We start from the raw sequence: 16,501 nt of genomic DNA on the forward strand, positions 1-16,501 counted from the left end.
TGATAATCGAAGTAACATAATGACATTGATCAATAACAGATTGTCTACCCTAAAAAATGCATGCACGAAAATTAACTTGTCTCTGTTTTAGGAACTTTCCTCTGGCTCATAAAAGTAATATGTCAATACAATATGAACAAGGGTAGAATGCAGTTATATCTTCGTAACACAGTTAAAAGTTTTTTTTATGATTTACTTTACTTTTAATTAAAAGTGCCCGGACAGAAATTCATGTGACATTTATTCAACCTTTTCAAATTGGACACCTATAATTTATAAAATGAAGAACAAGAATAATTATCCTTCAATAAAGGACAGGGTTGTCTTACTTTTACCTGAAGTTGCAGAGCTTGATGAAACCACATTAAATCTGTTACATTACAAGATAGACATGACTAGATCTATACCAAAGTATTTTGAAGCTTTTTACACAAAATAGCTGCAAAATCTAATCGTATGATAAACAAATTCCTTCATAGAGTAAAATACATATATCTTATGATCCTTTGTATGCATCATTGTGCAGAGTACAAGTTTTAAACAATAACTGAAAAGTGATACATTGTTTGTTTACCCATCTTTTTCATTAATCCAAAGTTTTAGTCTTATTGAAAAATGTTATTGTTCTATCTACAATCACCTTGCTAAATGAACATCCATGGTGGGCATGATACCAACAGTGATATAAAGATGAATATTTGCAATATAATTTTTTATTAATTATGTACATATATCCACCCGCGGCTGAGAAGGTACGTGGTCGACCTGATAGCGGGGCTACCGCATGCGATGGGGGAAAAAAAAAAAAAAAAAAAAAATAATTTTACATCGGGCTTACCCGCGGCTGAGAAGGTACGTGATATCATGAATATTGTAAAAAAAAAAATAGAACTTGTAACACATACAAAAATGTTTTTGAAAAAATAGTGTTCAAATGCAAGGGTTTCAGACAATAAAATATTCTCTTTATCTTAATCTCCTCTTCCTTAATATATTTATTGAAACTCTTCACTATATATAAATTCAAGATAAATACAGGAGCCATAAGGGTGTAAATTCTTCAAACTTTTAAAACATTTCCTGCACCTAGACAATTTTAATTTGTGGTGTTGAAAAATAAAGAAAAATACTATTGTTGTAAGCAGTATTCAATAATAAACTTATGTTAAATTCTGTTATGTTAACTAATTATAATTAGAGGGTTGTTGTTATAGTAACTTAAGGTAGGCACCTGTTAGCCAATTAGGTAATTACATGCTCAGGTAATCAAATTAAATCTAATTATGTTTAATGTAAAATTACCTGTAAATTTAAATATCAAACAATAACATGAATAATAGTCCCAGAAATAATTGATATGAAATTTTAATATATATCTATAAAACATGTAAAAGATTGCAATATCATTACTCTTAAAGCACTATTTAGATACATGTAGCAAACTTAGTTTGCTACATGTAATCATTATAAATGTGTTATGGGTATTGCTCATTAATGAAGGCCATACAGTCGACCTATAGTCATGATAACTGTCCACTTCTATGTCAATTAGTCTTGTCATAGGCAGATCTTTACTGTATACCATATCTTCTTATTTCATTAAATATCATTAATTTTATAAACCTAATTATGCATAAGAAAAGTATTGGTCATTTTCAACAACATCTGCTCATGTATTATGCCAAACAATTTTTCAATAAGTATTGTTTTAAAAGTTGTAATTTCTCTCCTACATGTATAGACTCAATGTAAAATCTATCCTATTTTTTTCAATACCACAATGTAATGGGACACAAACATATTATTTTATTTGGCATCCCTAGAAATTCATCTGACTATTTTATTAAAAACAATGAAAATTTCAATTTGCAACTTTTGCAACTATTGTAAATATACTGCTGATTCATGGGGAAGTAATTGTATAAGAATTCATTAATGGAACATGTAAAATTAATTACAAATGTTCACCAAGTCATTAAAGTGCAATTTGCTAAAATACATGTATGCAGGCTCTTGTCTGCTCTATGATCGGGTTGTTGTCACTTTGACACATTCCCCATTTCCGTTCTCAATTTTATTGAGTGCAGATTTTGTCAAAATCAAAGTTAAGCATCTACAAAAAAAACACAATTTCTTTCCTCAATTTAAAATGAATCCACTTGTACAGTATTTCAAACTCCCAATGATTATAATTATCACTTTAAAAGTCAAGAACAAAATTAGAGATTTATTACATCAGTATTATTTTATTTTTTTAACCAGGATTCTTTTCTACAAGAAAACTGTCAAATGCTGAAGTCAGACGAAAAAGAAATGATTTATTTGAAGCAGAGAAACAGAGACAATTATCATTATATGAACGAATTGAAAAAGTGGAAGTGCAATATACTGGTTTGCCTGAATCATGTACACTAATCATGAACAAAGGGATATCTACTCCATATAATTGTGCTATGCGTGAGTATTTTTATTTGATTTTTCATATTTGACTGTATTCAAATGCTCTAAAAAAGATAAAAAGACAACTTGTTTAATAACATCACAAGTGCATTTTGTCCTTATATGAACGAAATTTCATGTATCTATAATACTAAAATAACGAGGTCCAATTTATCAGCCGTCATCACGTAAAAACGATGAATCAAAGAATTCAACTTTATATATAACTAATAAAGTACAATGCTGTTGATTAAAAATTACACCACTCCAGACCCTTTTGTTTTCCACATAATTAATATTGCCAATAACTAAGAAGTTCCGGGTCAATCCGATACCAACACCAATAGTATATTCACCTGTTACTTATTACCTTATCTGTACGTTCTGCATCTGACAGGCACACCACCAAACGCTGTATTTAGGATTTTGTTATATACACAGGTCGTAATCTTAGGGTTGACACTACTGAATTCAATCATTGTCATATTGTATCGATTGTAGTATTTTAATCAGTATGACTTTCTAAGATGACAATACGAAGAATAAAAATCTATCCGCAGGCACAACATGCACAATAAATGGTCCATCTTTGTCAAGTTAAGCTTTAATTTATATTTGAATAAAACTATTAAAACTGAAATTTTTTCATTTGATTGTTTTTAGCCAGATTGTACAGAGTCCAAATCCAGCTTTTAGTAGAGTGATGTTGGCTGGATGGGCTTGGCAGGGGAAAGTGGGTACTTAAATTCTGTCATCAATGTTAACTCATACAGTTTTCAACCCATATCCCTGAAACTTCATAGGAAGATTGCATTTTTGTTGAACTTGTACACCTGCTTTCAGGAGCTGGGAATGTTATTATTCAAATATAGAGTACTTCATTTTTCATATAAATTTTTTCAAGATAATATCGGAAATTGACAGTGGAAGTTAATCTGGAATTTGATTTGTACATTTACCTTATTGTTAACTACAAAAAATGACCTTCTATTGTTAATTTATTTTGAACGCTTGAGAACAAATTGGTAAGAAATTGCATGAACTCCAACAGTGTTATGGTATTTGATTCATACATCATGTACATAGTAAATGATATTTTTCCAATCCAAACTTAAAAATGTCTCAAGATTTCTTGTAAAAAATAATTTGTTTCTTTTTCTAGACATGACAGAACACATTGGAAACCAAGCTGTGTTGGCGTTAGTGAACGGTAAACTATGGGATATGCATCGACCATTAATGGAAGACTGTCAGCTATCATTCTTACATTTTAGAGATGAAGATCCAAGAATGGTTAATAAGGTTAGTAATGATTAAAGCAAGATTATATTTTCTACTTAATTTTATATTAGGAATTGAATGTTTTGAAATGAAATGATATTGTATATCAATCCTCGACTCCAAATCAAGAAAGATAATAAGGCACAATACAATAATTAAGAAAAAAAGAAACAGTTTTTTTTTTCAGTACTTTTAATTTAGAGCAAACATTTTCACCTCTCTTCAAATGAAAGACAGCCCCTAAAACATGTTTGAGTGAAATTCATTTTATATGTCAATCAAAACTTTAAGGCTAAAAGTTAAAGTAGAGAAAGGGAGGTGAAAATTCATTTCATATAAACATGATAAAGTAGGGTAAAATGCCAAATATATATTTTACATTTTTTTTTATTAATTTCCTTTTATGTCTATTATAAATATAGAATAAAAAAGGATGTGGTTTTATTGCCAATGAGACAACTCTACTCCAGAAACCAAATGATGTAAAAGTTTATAACTGTATGTCACTGTACGGCCTTCAATATACATCAAATTGTGATATACAGTACAGGTAGGGACTTATTTTTATGGAAGCCTTAATCCGTCTAGATGTCAGACTGGTCGGACAGTTGTCCCAGAGTAATAAACACCTGCTGTGCAATATCCAAGTGGAAGGTTGTAAATCAATCTGTACCAGCTTGATTAGAATTAAATTTTACCTGTACATATATATTTGTATTTATGGAGAAGAGATAAATGTAAAATATTGTTTTGTATTCAAAGAGAAAGAATTGAAATTAAAATTAAATATAAGAATTTAAATTAAAAATTGAATATTTAGAATTAAAATTAAAATTGAATATCATGAATGTGGGATTTTTTTTTATAATTTGAAAATGAAATAAATACGATTTTTAACAATATATTGTGTTGCCAATTATTATAATAGTTTTGTGCCAATAAACTATTTTGTATTTGCATTTGTATTTGTAAACCGAAAATATTTCATCTAATTCAAAATAATAAGCCTAATAACAACCAAGACTGTTTTCAATCGAAGTTGAAATCAAATTGTTGAGACATCAATCCCGTAAATTATACGAGTTTTCATTGATGGTTATATTATTTCCCCCTTTTAAGGTCCTGTTCCTTTATATGTTATTATTAGAAACACAATTTTAAGTATAAGGCCAACATATCGTATTTATAAAATATGTATAAAGTTATTTTCCTTTTGATACAACTTTCCCCGTCGGAGCCTCTACATCAATTCACACCTGTCAATCATTTCTCGCAAGTAAAACATTTTGGTCAGACAGATCACTCGTGCTTTCTATTTTGACATATTTCCCGTTAATCTCTTTGAAAGTCAAACAATTGGTTTCTTTAAATACAATATTTATAACGCCGTGATCATATTTCGATTCCTATTTTTAATTTAACAAAAAATTGTTGACAATCGAAATATTGCCTTTCTATTTTCATGTCTCAGTCGACTCTTTTATGAAAATCGCCGGTGTTTTTATTATAAATATATTTTACGAATCGATACACGAAAATCAAAATTTAACCTTATATAGTTTATTGAATAAATGCACATTTATACCCCAAAGGTTAATCGTACTATTCATGATCAGCTGTCTTTACTTTTTCGTCGTACTTCTAGTCATTCTATAGCTCGCGCAGTCCGTAAGAATTTTTAAATCGATGTTGTCCGAAGTTTTAAGGAGTTCTCCAAAGTAGAATATTTAAATGGGAATCCGGGAAATGACTGATAAAAATAAAATAAAAATAGTTAAAGAAGACTAAATCTTGTTTTGATTTTACATGTATGTAAATCGATTAAATTTCTATTCTGGTCAATCGATCAAGAGCCTCAAAACTAACGCACAATACTGTCAATCATTCCACATCAAATTTAATCATGAATGGATTTTCCCACGGTCGTTCAGTAAGGTCACCTGAGTTTACTGTTACGACATTTCCCGCCATATAAGAATCTCGTGCAGTGGACAAAATCGATCTTTAACATCTTTTAATAGCATTCAATAATATTGTGAGTGGAGTCAAGTTAAAGTTCAACCACGTGCACACGCTGTTGATCACAAATATGTGTATCATGCAATTATCTTTTCACGGCAAATTTTTCTTAACAAATTGCTGTTAAAAATATATAACATACAAGTTTCCTTTTTACATGGATTGTGCGTAAATATTAATATTACGCAATTAATTTAAGTTCGAGATTTCGGGATTAACACTTCGGGATCTAGGAATTCTTTTTTTCGCGATGTCGGGATTTTGATTTATTTAAATTCGGGACCTTGGGACTTCGTGTTTTTAAGCCCAGGATTTCGAGATCCGGACCCTATTTACCCCCTACCCCCAAATGCAGATCAATTATATAAATTTAACATAATGAACAAACACGGAAATCTTAAAATAAACTTATGTCCGGGAAGAATCAATATCTTCTTCTAGTGTTATTATTTGCGTTATATTTGATTGATACATCTCCAACTTTGAAGTTTCGGACAATAAATTGTTTACAGTAAAAAGTAAAAACTACAAAGAATCAGCAATCTACTAAATAATATACAAGTATTGCTTACTGTAATTATTTTTTATATCTCGGAACTGACCCAACACAGACTGAATTGAATATTAAATACATATTATAGAAATATTTTGCATGTGGCCGCGTCAAACTAACCCTGGAGACAGCATTCTGCTAATGGAATTACGAGTAAAACAAAAATAACCGTAAGCTTCCAGAAATAGAATACATGTAAAAATATTAATGTTTGAAATTTTATGCAAACAAATAAGAAACAGATACACAAAAAAAAAAAAATAAACAACAAAGAACATAGAACAAAAATAATTTTGAGGAACAAATTAGAAAATAAATAGCAGTTGAAATATAAAAACCATAATTAAAAAATAGGCTATTTTTATTAAAACAAAGTGTTCTCCAGTACTTCACCTGTAAAAATATTTTATGTCAAAAACAATGTAATCAATAAAGTGACTGAGAGGTTAAAATTACAGGTAACCTGATTCTGAAATCAGTGAACCGTAATTCTAGCAGCACGGATTAAGATGAAAGGACAAATATATTGCCAATCACACCTGGATTTGTTGATTGATTGCCATACTACCTACCATAAAAATGTCCGATTATTGATATCCGACTAGTCGGATTAAGACATCCATAAAAATAAGTCCCTACCCGTACTGTATCCCAAATGGGCAAATGTAAAACAGAATGTTGTACATACTACTTCAAGATCAGTTAAAAAATTATCATGCAGTACATTTATTGGTGTCATAAATTCACTAATCATTTTATTATTCCTTGAACAAGTAATTTATTTGATACATATTATTATTACTTTTTATTATATAGGCTTTTTGGAGATCATGTTCTTTCATACTAGGAGGAGTATTAGAAACAGCATTTAAGGAGGAATTCTATGTTCAGCTTTGCAGTTTTCCTAAGCCTGATGGTATGAAATGTGTTCATATAGTTTATTCAGATATCTATATGGCTATTATAAATCACTGTAAAGTCAAATAATAATACATTTGCATGATACATTTGATAATAGATTATTTTATAAATGAACCTTTAGAAGTAGAACTTTACAGAAAAGTCCAAATGTTTTCAGGTTCTACACATTTAAACTAAATAGACAACTTTTAAGTATGATTCATTTCTGTTTAAAACTTTGGTTTTAGTGAAAATCATTTGTGAGTGTAGGGGCCTTGTTACTTCAGTTCCAATGTTGAGCGAGTGGTTGGAAGATTATTATGCTATATTGCATGAATTATTCGGCAAATTTAGTTCTGAGAATTGACAATCAGCACTGGTGTCATAAGGGAATTATGATTAAGTACATACAAAACAAACATTATATATAATTATTTCTAGTTTATCCTGCACAATGACAATCACTAAGATGCTTGATGAACGTTAATAGTGCAGGAATAGTGTCAGGCAATCCAATCTATCTGATAAAGGACGTCCTAGATGTCGAAAAAGAGCAGGCTAATGTCCCTACAAGGCTGCACTCGCACCTGCAAAGTGGAAAGGGATTAATATAAGTTGCAAAATTTGTTTCCCAATCCACTATAAATAAATATGTTTAAACTAAAGGACGTTAGTAAGGCTCACATAATTGACAAGTTTTTTCCTTTGACAGACAAACTCTTAAGTTGTCTATTGAAACACTGATTGATTTCTGTAATGACCATTGAATTATCAAATTGGTTACTCTAACCTCAAGCCACTTATGTGTGTAAAACTGTTTTCAAATGTCTATAAATACACAGGTTTCTGAACCCTGTGAATCATACGCTTTGATTGGAGAATCTATATCAACGGAATCTTTTTATTTAAATACTTTGATTCAAATCCTGTACACAGTCAGTTTGATGCTTAGACTGTTCAACATTTTTAACACAAGCACAAATGTTACTGATTAAAAAGATTTTTAAAATTATGAAACTTGCAACAATTTTTTTTTAATTTTTCAGTACGAAGTGGCAGTTTTGTATATGATGTAGATTTAGACATGTCAGATTGGTCACCATCATCAGTAAGTGTATAAAACTAAGATAAAAGAAACTAAAAAACTGTGATACATTTTATTTCAAATTAAATATTTGGGACAAACATTACCTTATGAATTTGTCAATGTTTAAATGAAAACAGTGCAACAATGTTAGCTGTTTAAGCATTGAGACTAATTTAAGTATCCTCATTCATGTCATCATTTGATAAAAAAAAACAATTTAAGCTTTATATTCAACATGAGCAGAAAAATAAAGTGGAACATTTCTGTAAGTTCATTTTCAGCTCACCGGGCCCGAAGGGCCTAGTGAGCTTTTCTCATCACTTGTCGTCTGTTGTTAACTTTTACAAAAATCTTCTTCTCTGAAACTACTGGGCCAAATTTAACCAAACTTGGCCACAATCATCATTGATGTATCTTGTTTAAAACTTGTGTTTTTTTACCCCGCCAACCAACCAAGATGGCCGCCATGGCTAAAAATAAAACATAGGGGTAAAATGCAGTTTTTGGATTATAACTCAAAAACCAAAGCATTTAGAGCAAATCTGACATGGGGGTAAAATTGTTTATCAGGTCGAGATCTATCTGCCCTGAAATTTTCAGATGAATCAGACAACCCATTGTTGGGTTGCTGCCCCTAAATTGGTAATTTTAAGGAAATTTTACTGTTTTTGGTTATTATCTTGAATATTATTATAGATGAAGATAAACTGTAAACAGCAATAATGTTCAGCAAAGTAAGATTTACAAATAAGTCAACATGACCAAAATGGTCAGTTGACCCCTTTAGGAGTTATTGCCCTTTATAGTCAATTTTTAACCATTTTTCGTAAATCTTAGTTAACTTTTACAAAAATCTTCTCCTCTGACACTAAAGGGCCAAATTTTACCAAATATAGCCAGAATCATTATTAGGCTATCTGGTTTAAAATTTGTGTTTTGTGATCGGGCAAACCATTCAAGATGGCTGCTACGGCTAAAAATAGAACATAGGGGTAAAATGCAGTTTTTGGCTTATAACTCAAAAACCAAAGCATTTAGAGCAAATCTGACAAGGGGTAAAATTGTTTATCAGGTCAAGATCTATTTGCCCTGAAATTTTCAGATGAATCGGACAACCCATTGTTGGGTTGCTGTCCCTAAATTGGTAATTTTAAGGACATTTTGCTGTTTTTGGTTATTATCTTGAATATTATTATAGATGGAGATAAACTGTAAACAGCAATAATGTTCAGCAAAGTAAGATTTACAAATAAGTCAACATGACCAAAATGGTCAGTTGACCCCTTAAGGATTTATTGCCCTTTATAGTAAATTTTTAACCATTTTCATAAATCTTAGTTGAACTTTTACAAAAATCTTCTTTTCTGAAACTACTGGGCCAAATTTTACCAAACATAGCCAGAATCATTATTAGGCTATCTAGTTAATAAAATGGTGTTTTGTGACTGGGCAAAGCAACCAAGATGACCGCTATGGCTAAAAATAGAACATAGGGGTAAAATGCAGTTTTTGGCTCATTACTCAAAAACCAAAGCATTTAGAGCAAATCTGACATGGGGTTAAATTGTTTATCTGGTCAAGATCTATCTGCCCCCTGAAATTTTTAGATGAATCAGACAACCCGTTGTTAGGTTGCTGCCCTTTAATTGGTAATTTTAAGGAAATTTTGCTGTTTTGGGTTATTATCTTGAATATTATTATAGATAGAGATAAACTGTATACAGCAATAATGTACAGCAATTTAAGACTCAAAAATAAGTCAAATGACCAAAATGGTCAATTGACCCCCTAAGAAGTTATTGTCCTTTATAATCATGATAATCAATTTTTAACAATTTTCATAAAATTTGTAAATTTTTACTAAAATTTTCCACTGAAACTACACAGACAAGTTCATTATAGATAGAGATAATTGTAAGCAGCAAAAATGTTCAGTAAAGTAAGATGTACAAACACATCACAATAACCTAAACACAATTTTTTCATGAACTGTCTGCTTCCTTTGTTCACATATACCAAGGTGAGCGACACAGGCTCTTTAGAGCCTCTAGTTTTAATTGACTATCATGGTTTACTTTTGTAAATTGTGTCTTGGATGTTGAGTTTTCTCCTTAGCACTCATACCACATCCTCCTATATCTATTAAGTCTTTTTCAGGATTTTTATACACATCATAAAACATAAAGCTTATTATTGTTATTATATAACTCAGTTATTTAAACCTGTTAATTTGAATGAAAACAAATGAATTTTTATATCAATATAAAACATAATTATTTATCAAAATAAAACACGATTATTTATCAAAATAAAACACGATTATTTATCAAAATAAAACACGATTATTTATCAAAATAAAACACGATTATTTATCAAAATAAACAAAATAACTTAATAATGTTGGTAAAAAAAATTCAGTAACAACAATAACCTTATGAATGTATCATGCTTTTTATTTATGATTACAGGTTGAATTACGTTGTATTAGTCAGATTGGATCAAGATTAAAAGAAAAAGAGTGTAAATTTGAAAGACTTGATATGACAATAGAGAAAGCAGAAGAAATGTTCATGGACAATAAATATAAGTTACAACAGATACCATCAATAGCCTCAAAGTCTGAGTCATCAAATCATGTGACAGTTTACAGAGCGGGAGAGCATATAGATATTAGCCGTGGGCCTATGATTTCTACAACAGCCTTATTAAATAGATTTGATATTTCAGCAGTAAGTTTTATGACCATCATGATTTTATGCACATGCATATTAATCATGTTAATTAGATTATTTTTCAAAGATTGGCTGAGGTGTAAAATGTGCTCTTCTTTAGATTTTCCAGTCCTAGTGGTAAATCCTTGCTAAAGTGGCACAATCATCATTTGGCTATGTGGGGTATATAAATTGGCCTGTTTATATGCACATATTAATCAGAAATAAACTGCACAATTTAGATTGCACAATATGCAATTTTAGTTTATAACTGGTACTATTTCAAACATGTACCAACATGACCAATGTCAACTTGTACCACATAAAATAAAGTCGTAAGATAGTACATTGTACCATAATAAATTTGTACCAACTTCATTTATGCTGTCTTAATTAAATGTTTAATATAAAGTATATTTTCAAATTCAACTGAGTTAATTAGAAGAGTAAGTTTAATTTGATGCTTATTATCCACAATTACAATCAAAACAATGCGACTAGAAAAAGATGATTAAATTCTGTCACAGTTAAAAAAAAGACTGATAAAGGGCAAAATTCAAGTTTGATAAATTAGAATGTTAATTAAAAACAATGGAAATATAAAAGAAACTAATTATTTTATATTAATTAATTTAGGTTAATCCATAAACAAGTCAATTCAGGACAAATCTAAAAAAAAAATAGGAGATAGGAATATTATTCTCATATTCCCATTGTACACAGAACTTATTTTGATTTACAATAATTTGTCCATCCATCTAAGAAAATAAAATGACTATCCAGTTCTTATGAAATTTTAACACAATGTTAGAATTGACAGAAGAATTAAATTACACACTTACTCCAGTATGCCACAAAAAACTTCCTTTTTTGACACTATTGTTTGGATTTATAAAAAAATACTTTTGATTTAAAAGTTTTTTAGTGTGTCTTTCTTAAGTCCAAAGTCCAACTTTTACTGTCATATCTAAGAAACCTGACATAATTTTTATACCCTTCAAAATTTTGATGGGGCGTATATCTCAGAAACTGTTTATGATTGTTACATAAAACTTACACACAAGATGACTGGGGTATCATGCACTGATAGCACAGCTGTTTATTGGAATTTGTTAAAGTTCGAATAACATTTGATCTAAGAATTTTCCGAAAGGTTAAAAACTTTGACTGTCACTTTGATTAAAAGGTAATTATTTACATGTCATGCACTAAATATAATTCTAAAACAGAGGATGGAAATAGGGAATATGTCAAAGAGACAAGAACCTAACCAAAGAGTAGATAACAGCTAACTAGTATGCTTCTACCAATTTTCTACCAATTTTTCACTGTTGTTGGAATTGGTAAATATAAACTTGGTTTTAATTCTGAACATTTTTTTGGTTTGTTGAGCAACAATGAGACTTTGCCTGCATTTGATACCTAGTCTTGCCTAGTGTTTAAATTGAATGACATTTACAGAATATTATATATTTTAGCTAAATAAACAGAACAAATATATTGTAAGAAGTATACAAGGTTTGATGGAAATTGAGAAAATTTTTACTTTTTTTTTTTATAATGCAAAATGTGACGAAATATGCGTTGGAACATAAAAGTATTACTTTAAATCTTAGATAAATTTTTAAGTATGCAGAATTTACTAAAATCTTAATAAAAAATATTGCAGTTATGCCATTATTAAAAATTGAAAAAATAAATGCATCCAAAAACTTCTTTATTTACAGGGTTCTATTATTTAGTTTCACAACATTATTATACACATATATGCTTCAACATAAAATTCATAAAATTTGAAGATTTTCTGAAAAGTTTACATTCTGATTACAGGTACACAGGTTAGATACTAGTTTATCAAATACTATGTTCAGAGTACAGGGCATAGGTATGCCTACACAGCTTCAGGTAAATACTATTTATAGATTATATATCAAACCCTAAGATGTTTTCAGTTGCTGTTGTTTATGTACCTCCTTACAATACTTCCCATTTATAGATATATATATTACCTGTGAGAAAAGAGGCTGCCTCCACAAATTTAAGTATACCGAAAAAACGGGGAAAAAAATAGTAAGCTGTCCACATCTCCTTTCATTGATGAACAGAATGTATCTTGCAGCCAATTCTGTCAGTCAATGTTGAAAACTTTGGTTGAGATATGAAGTTCACACACTACTATGTTTCATATATATGTATTTTAATAGCAAACTTCAAAGGTAAGACATTAACCATTTGAACCCATGGCATGATATTTAATGGCCAAATTGAACTGTCAAAATAAAAACAGATCAAGAGATATTTGAAAAATACCATTTGATACCAACTTTTTTGCTGAACATGTTTTAAAATTAAAGGTAGACCTCACACTCTGTAGTGACCATATTCATGATATTGTTTCTTTTTTTAACAGTTACACTACTGGACATATGAACAGTTGGTGAATAAAAGTAAAAAGTTGGTGAGTAGAAATATCAATTGTCAATTGTTCACGATAAAGTATTAAATTTTCTTATGCTCTTTCTGCTCCTTATTTAACAATGGCTTTTCTTTCTGTATTTACTGGATTAAAGGATAAAAAAACTACATTTTTGATGATATTTTTCTTTTTTGGGTAAAGATGCATTTATGCAATGAAAACCGTTTTTAAGCTTACTTGATAATTATCAATTTCCTAGGATTATCACTGTTTTTAGGATAGAAAAAAAACCAAGTGTATGAAGCACAACATTCAATACATATTATCCATGAACAATTCAAGAAATCTATTAATGAAATATATATTCATATATTAATTATACAGTACATTCCGGTTATTTGCATAGCCTATTTGTCAGACGAAATTATGCAATAAAGCGGAGTATGCTTATATCCGAAATGCCAAATTACGGAGTCAAATAACATCAATAGTACAGATCAGCAAAGAAAGATGAACGTCCATAGTCCACTTACAACATATTGAATGCTTATTTATTCTAATAAAAGTTATTTGTCTAGTGTCATACATTTTATTCCATTGTGTATTCTTTCAATAAAGTTTATAAACACATTTTGTTTTAGTTTATTTATGTACCGACTTTTCCTTTACCTGAGATACAAAAATAAATTGTTCTAAAAATAGATTTGTTTCTATGACCCGGATGTACAAATTACATTGTTACACTTTGTTTAAAGTAAACTGTTTAACAATACTACACAGTTTATAATTATTGTAAACAATAATTGTGCAATGAACTGCCTTTGATATTCAGTATTTACCGATTACACAGTGATGTGACTGTTACTTAAACATCGTTAGTTTCGTATATGCAAAGGTGATGGGGCCCTGCACGGGTTATTTGCTGGACACGAGTATTGAAAGTGAGAAAATATAATAATCAGAAGTTAATTTTCTTTTAAAAAATTATTAAAAAGGAAAGATTGATGTATAAAATTCTTCAACCATATATATTTGACATAAATGTAGATCACCCAAGCTGAATTACGAGATTACACATTGAATAATGATCGATAATTAGCAGGCATTAATGTTTTAAACATTCACCCAAAATGTGGGGCCCAAAATGTAATCTATGAACAATGTTTGAAATTCAATCAACAAATAACACCTTTTGAGATAGAAGATCATAGAATGATTGTGTTTTTACAACAATCAGCTGATTGACATTTTTATGACCTCGAGGCTTAAAATAGAATATGGGAAACTTTACCTGTGTGCACATCGAGGCCTTCTCTATAATCATATAAACACGAAAGATACTGTTTAAAAACTTTATTTGAATAACACACAAGTAAATGTGAAATAATAATGAAAATTATGATGCATTCAAGAAAAATATACTTACCAAATTGCCGTTTCCGGTCAAAAATCTCGTCAGTTTTAACTGAGCATATCTAGCTGGCGATTTTTTTCTATGCAATAAACCGAAATGCCACTTGGAAGGCTATGCATATAACCGGACAATTTAACATTAGGTGAATGGGAAATGGTTTTGTGCAGGAGAAAAGTATGCAATTAACCGAATTATGCTATTAAGCGGTATGCAATTAAGTGGAATCGACTGTAGTTACTAAATTATGCTAGTTTGGGTTTAAAAACAATGTGTCTTACATATTTTCTATATTAAAGTAATATTTAAAATTTGAGTTATCTCCCTTTGTCCATCATAGGAAAATATCTATTTCTTAGTACCAATAATTAATATGCTTAATACATGTAATGTTATGCAGTGTTTAATACTTAGTTCTTACTACACATAGAATGCATCTTAACCCATCAGTACTTTGAATTAATATGAAAAGGAAAAGGTAACCTCTTCATTATATTTTAAGTTTCTCTCTAGGAGTAAAGAAAACAAACAATAAATAAATTCTCAGCTGTTGCATTTTTTTTTTTTACAGAATCCTGCACTCATGCCAGGAACAGAACCACAAACAGATACCCTAGAATCAACAGAACCATCAAAGCAACAAGCTGTAAATTAAATGAAGTGAACCACAAAGAGCAGTCATTTCTACTTTGTAATCAATTGATAAATGGACATTTAATTTGTATAGCCAGGAAAGATGAAAAACTGTACGACCAGCTAGTATTTAAAATCATGTGAAAACAACATTACATATTCAGGAATTAATCTAGCAAGCTTTATTCTGTATTTCCTAGAAATTTGTTTTCTCAGGTCTAAGGAAAAGATTATGATGTAACAAATTTAGAAAGGATTGTGATACTAGTTTATGTTACGGAATCTATTAGTGAATTAAATTTTCTATGACAACCAATATTGTATTTTATACTCCAGATCAAATTATATTTAACAAGCTAAATATAAATCATATTACATAGACATATTGTAACCAACTGTAGTCTATTGGCCAAATTCATCTCATCAAATTTTTTTCCTCGCCTTGACAGAGTAAAAAAGCGAGACATAGATATGCTGTTTCCAGCTTCAGCAGTGGCATCAACTATGTATTAGTTTGTGATTAGGTCTAGTTTATGGTGAATCACAAGTGGTAGGGCAGTCATACTCTGTATATAGTTGTATAAGCATTGGCAAAACTCATTTTCATGGAGATTGTATGGCCCTGGACCCTCAGTCATGGTCTATTGAGTTTTAAAATTTTGCTTAGTTTATATGTATTAGTTTGTGATTAGATCAGTTTAAGATGAACTGCTAATGTTAAGTCAATCTTATTTAGTATGCCAGTTCATTGGTACTTGCTAGTCTTATTTCCATGGAGATTACAAAGCCCCATCCCCTCATCATTGTTTTTTTACTTTGAAACTATTACAAAAGTTAATGTTTGTTTAAAGCCTAAAAGGGAACAACTTATATTAAGTCAATGGTATTTGGTATGCAGTTGTATGAACATTGGCACATTTCATTTCCATGGAGATTGTTCAGCTATGTTCCTTCAGTCATGGTTCATCGACTTTGAATACATATTATAGAAGGGCTATTTTAATTTCAACATTTGCATTATGAAAATTACAAAATCACAAAAAGGCAAGAC

At 29.9% G+C, this 16,501-nt stretch overlaps 1 protein-coding gene across 1 annotated transcript; it reads left to right on the plus strand.

Annotated features, from left to right (window-relative positions):
- The first annotated feature begins 4 nt into the window (after positions 1–4).
- Positions 5–15,766, plus strand: LOC134721466 (large ribosomal subunit protein mL39-like). Its single transcript, XM_063584515.1, has 9 exons — positions 5–114; positions 2,263–2,457; positions 3,602–3,741; positions 7,109–7,208; positions 8,239–8,300; positions 10,748–11,008; positions 12,821–12,895; positions 13,401–13,448; positions 15,389–15,766. The coding sequence occupies exons 1-9, from the start codon at positions 57–59 to the stop codon at positions 15,470–15,472; spliced, it is 1,023 nt and encodes a 340-aa protein (XP_063440585.1). The 5' UTR covers positions 5–56; the 3' UTR covers positions 15,473–15,766.
- The last annotated feature ends 735 nt before the right edge of the window (positions 15,767–16,501 follow it).

The sequence above is a fragment of the Mytilus trossulus genome, chromosome 6, assembly GCF_036588685.1.
Source record: "Mytilus trossulus isolate FHL-02 chromosome 6, PNRI_Mtr1.1.1.hap1, whole genome shotgun sequence".
Lineage (NCBI taxonomy): Eukaryota > Metazoa > Mollusca > Bivalvia > Mytilida > Mytilidae > Mytilus > Mytilus trossulus.

Coding starts and splice junctions, on each gene's coding strand:
- LOC134721466 (XM_063584515.1), top strand. CDS start 57: ATGCATGCACGAAAATTAACTTGTCTCTGTTTTAGGAACTTTCCTCTG. Junction 3,742..7,108: donor ATCCAAGAATGGTTAATAAG/GTTAGTAATGAT, acceptor TTTATTATATAG/GCTTTTTGGAGATCATGTTC. Junction 11,009..12,820: donor ATAGATTTGATATTTCAGCA/GTAAGTTTTATG, acceptor TTCTGATTACAG/GTACACAGGTTAGATACTAG.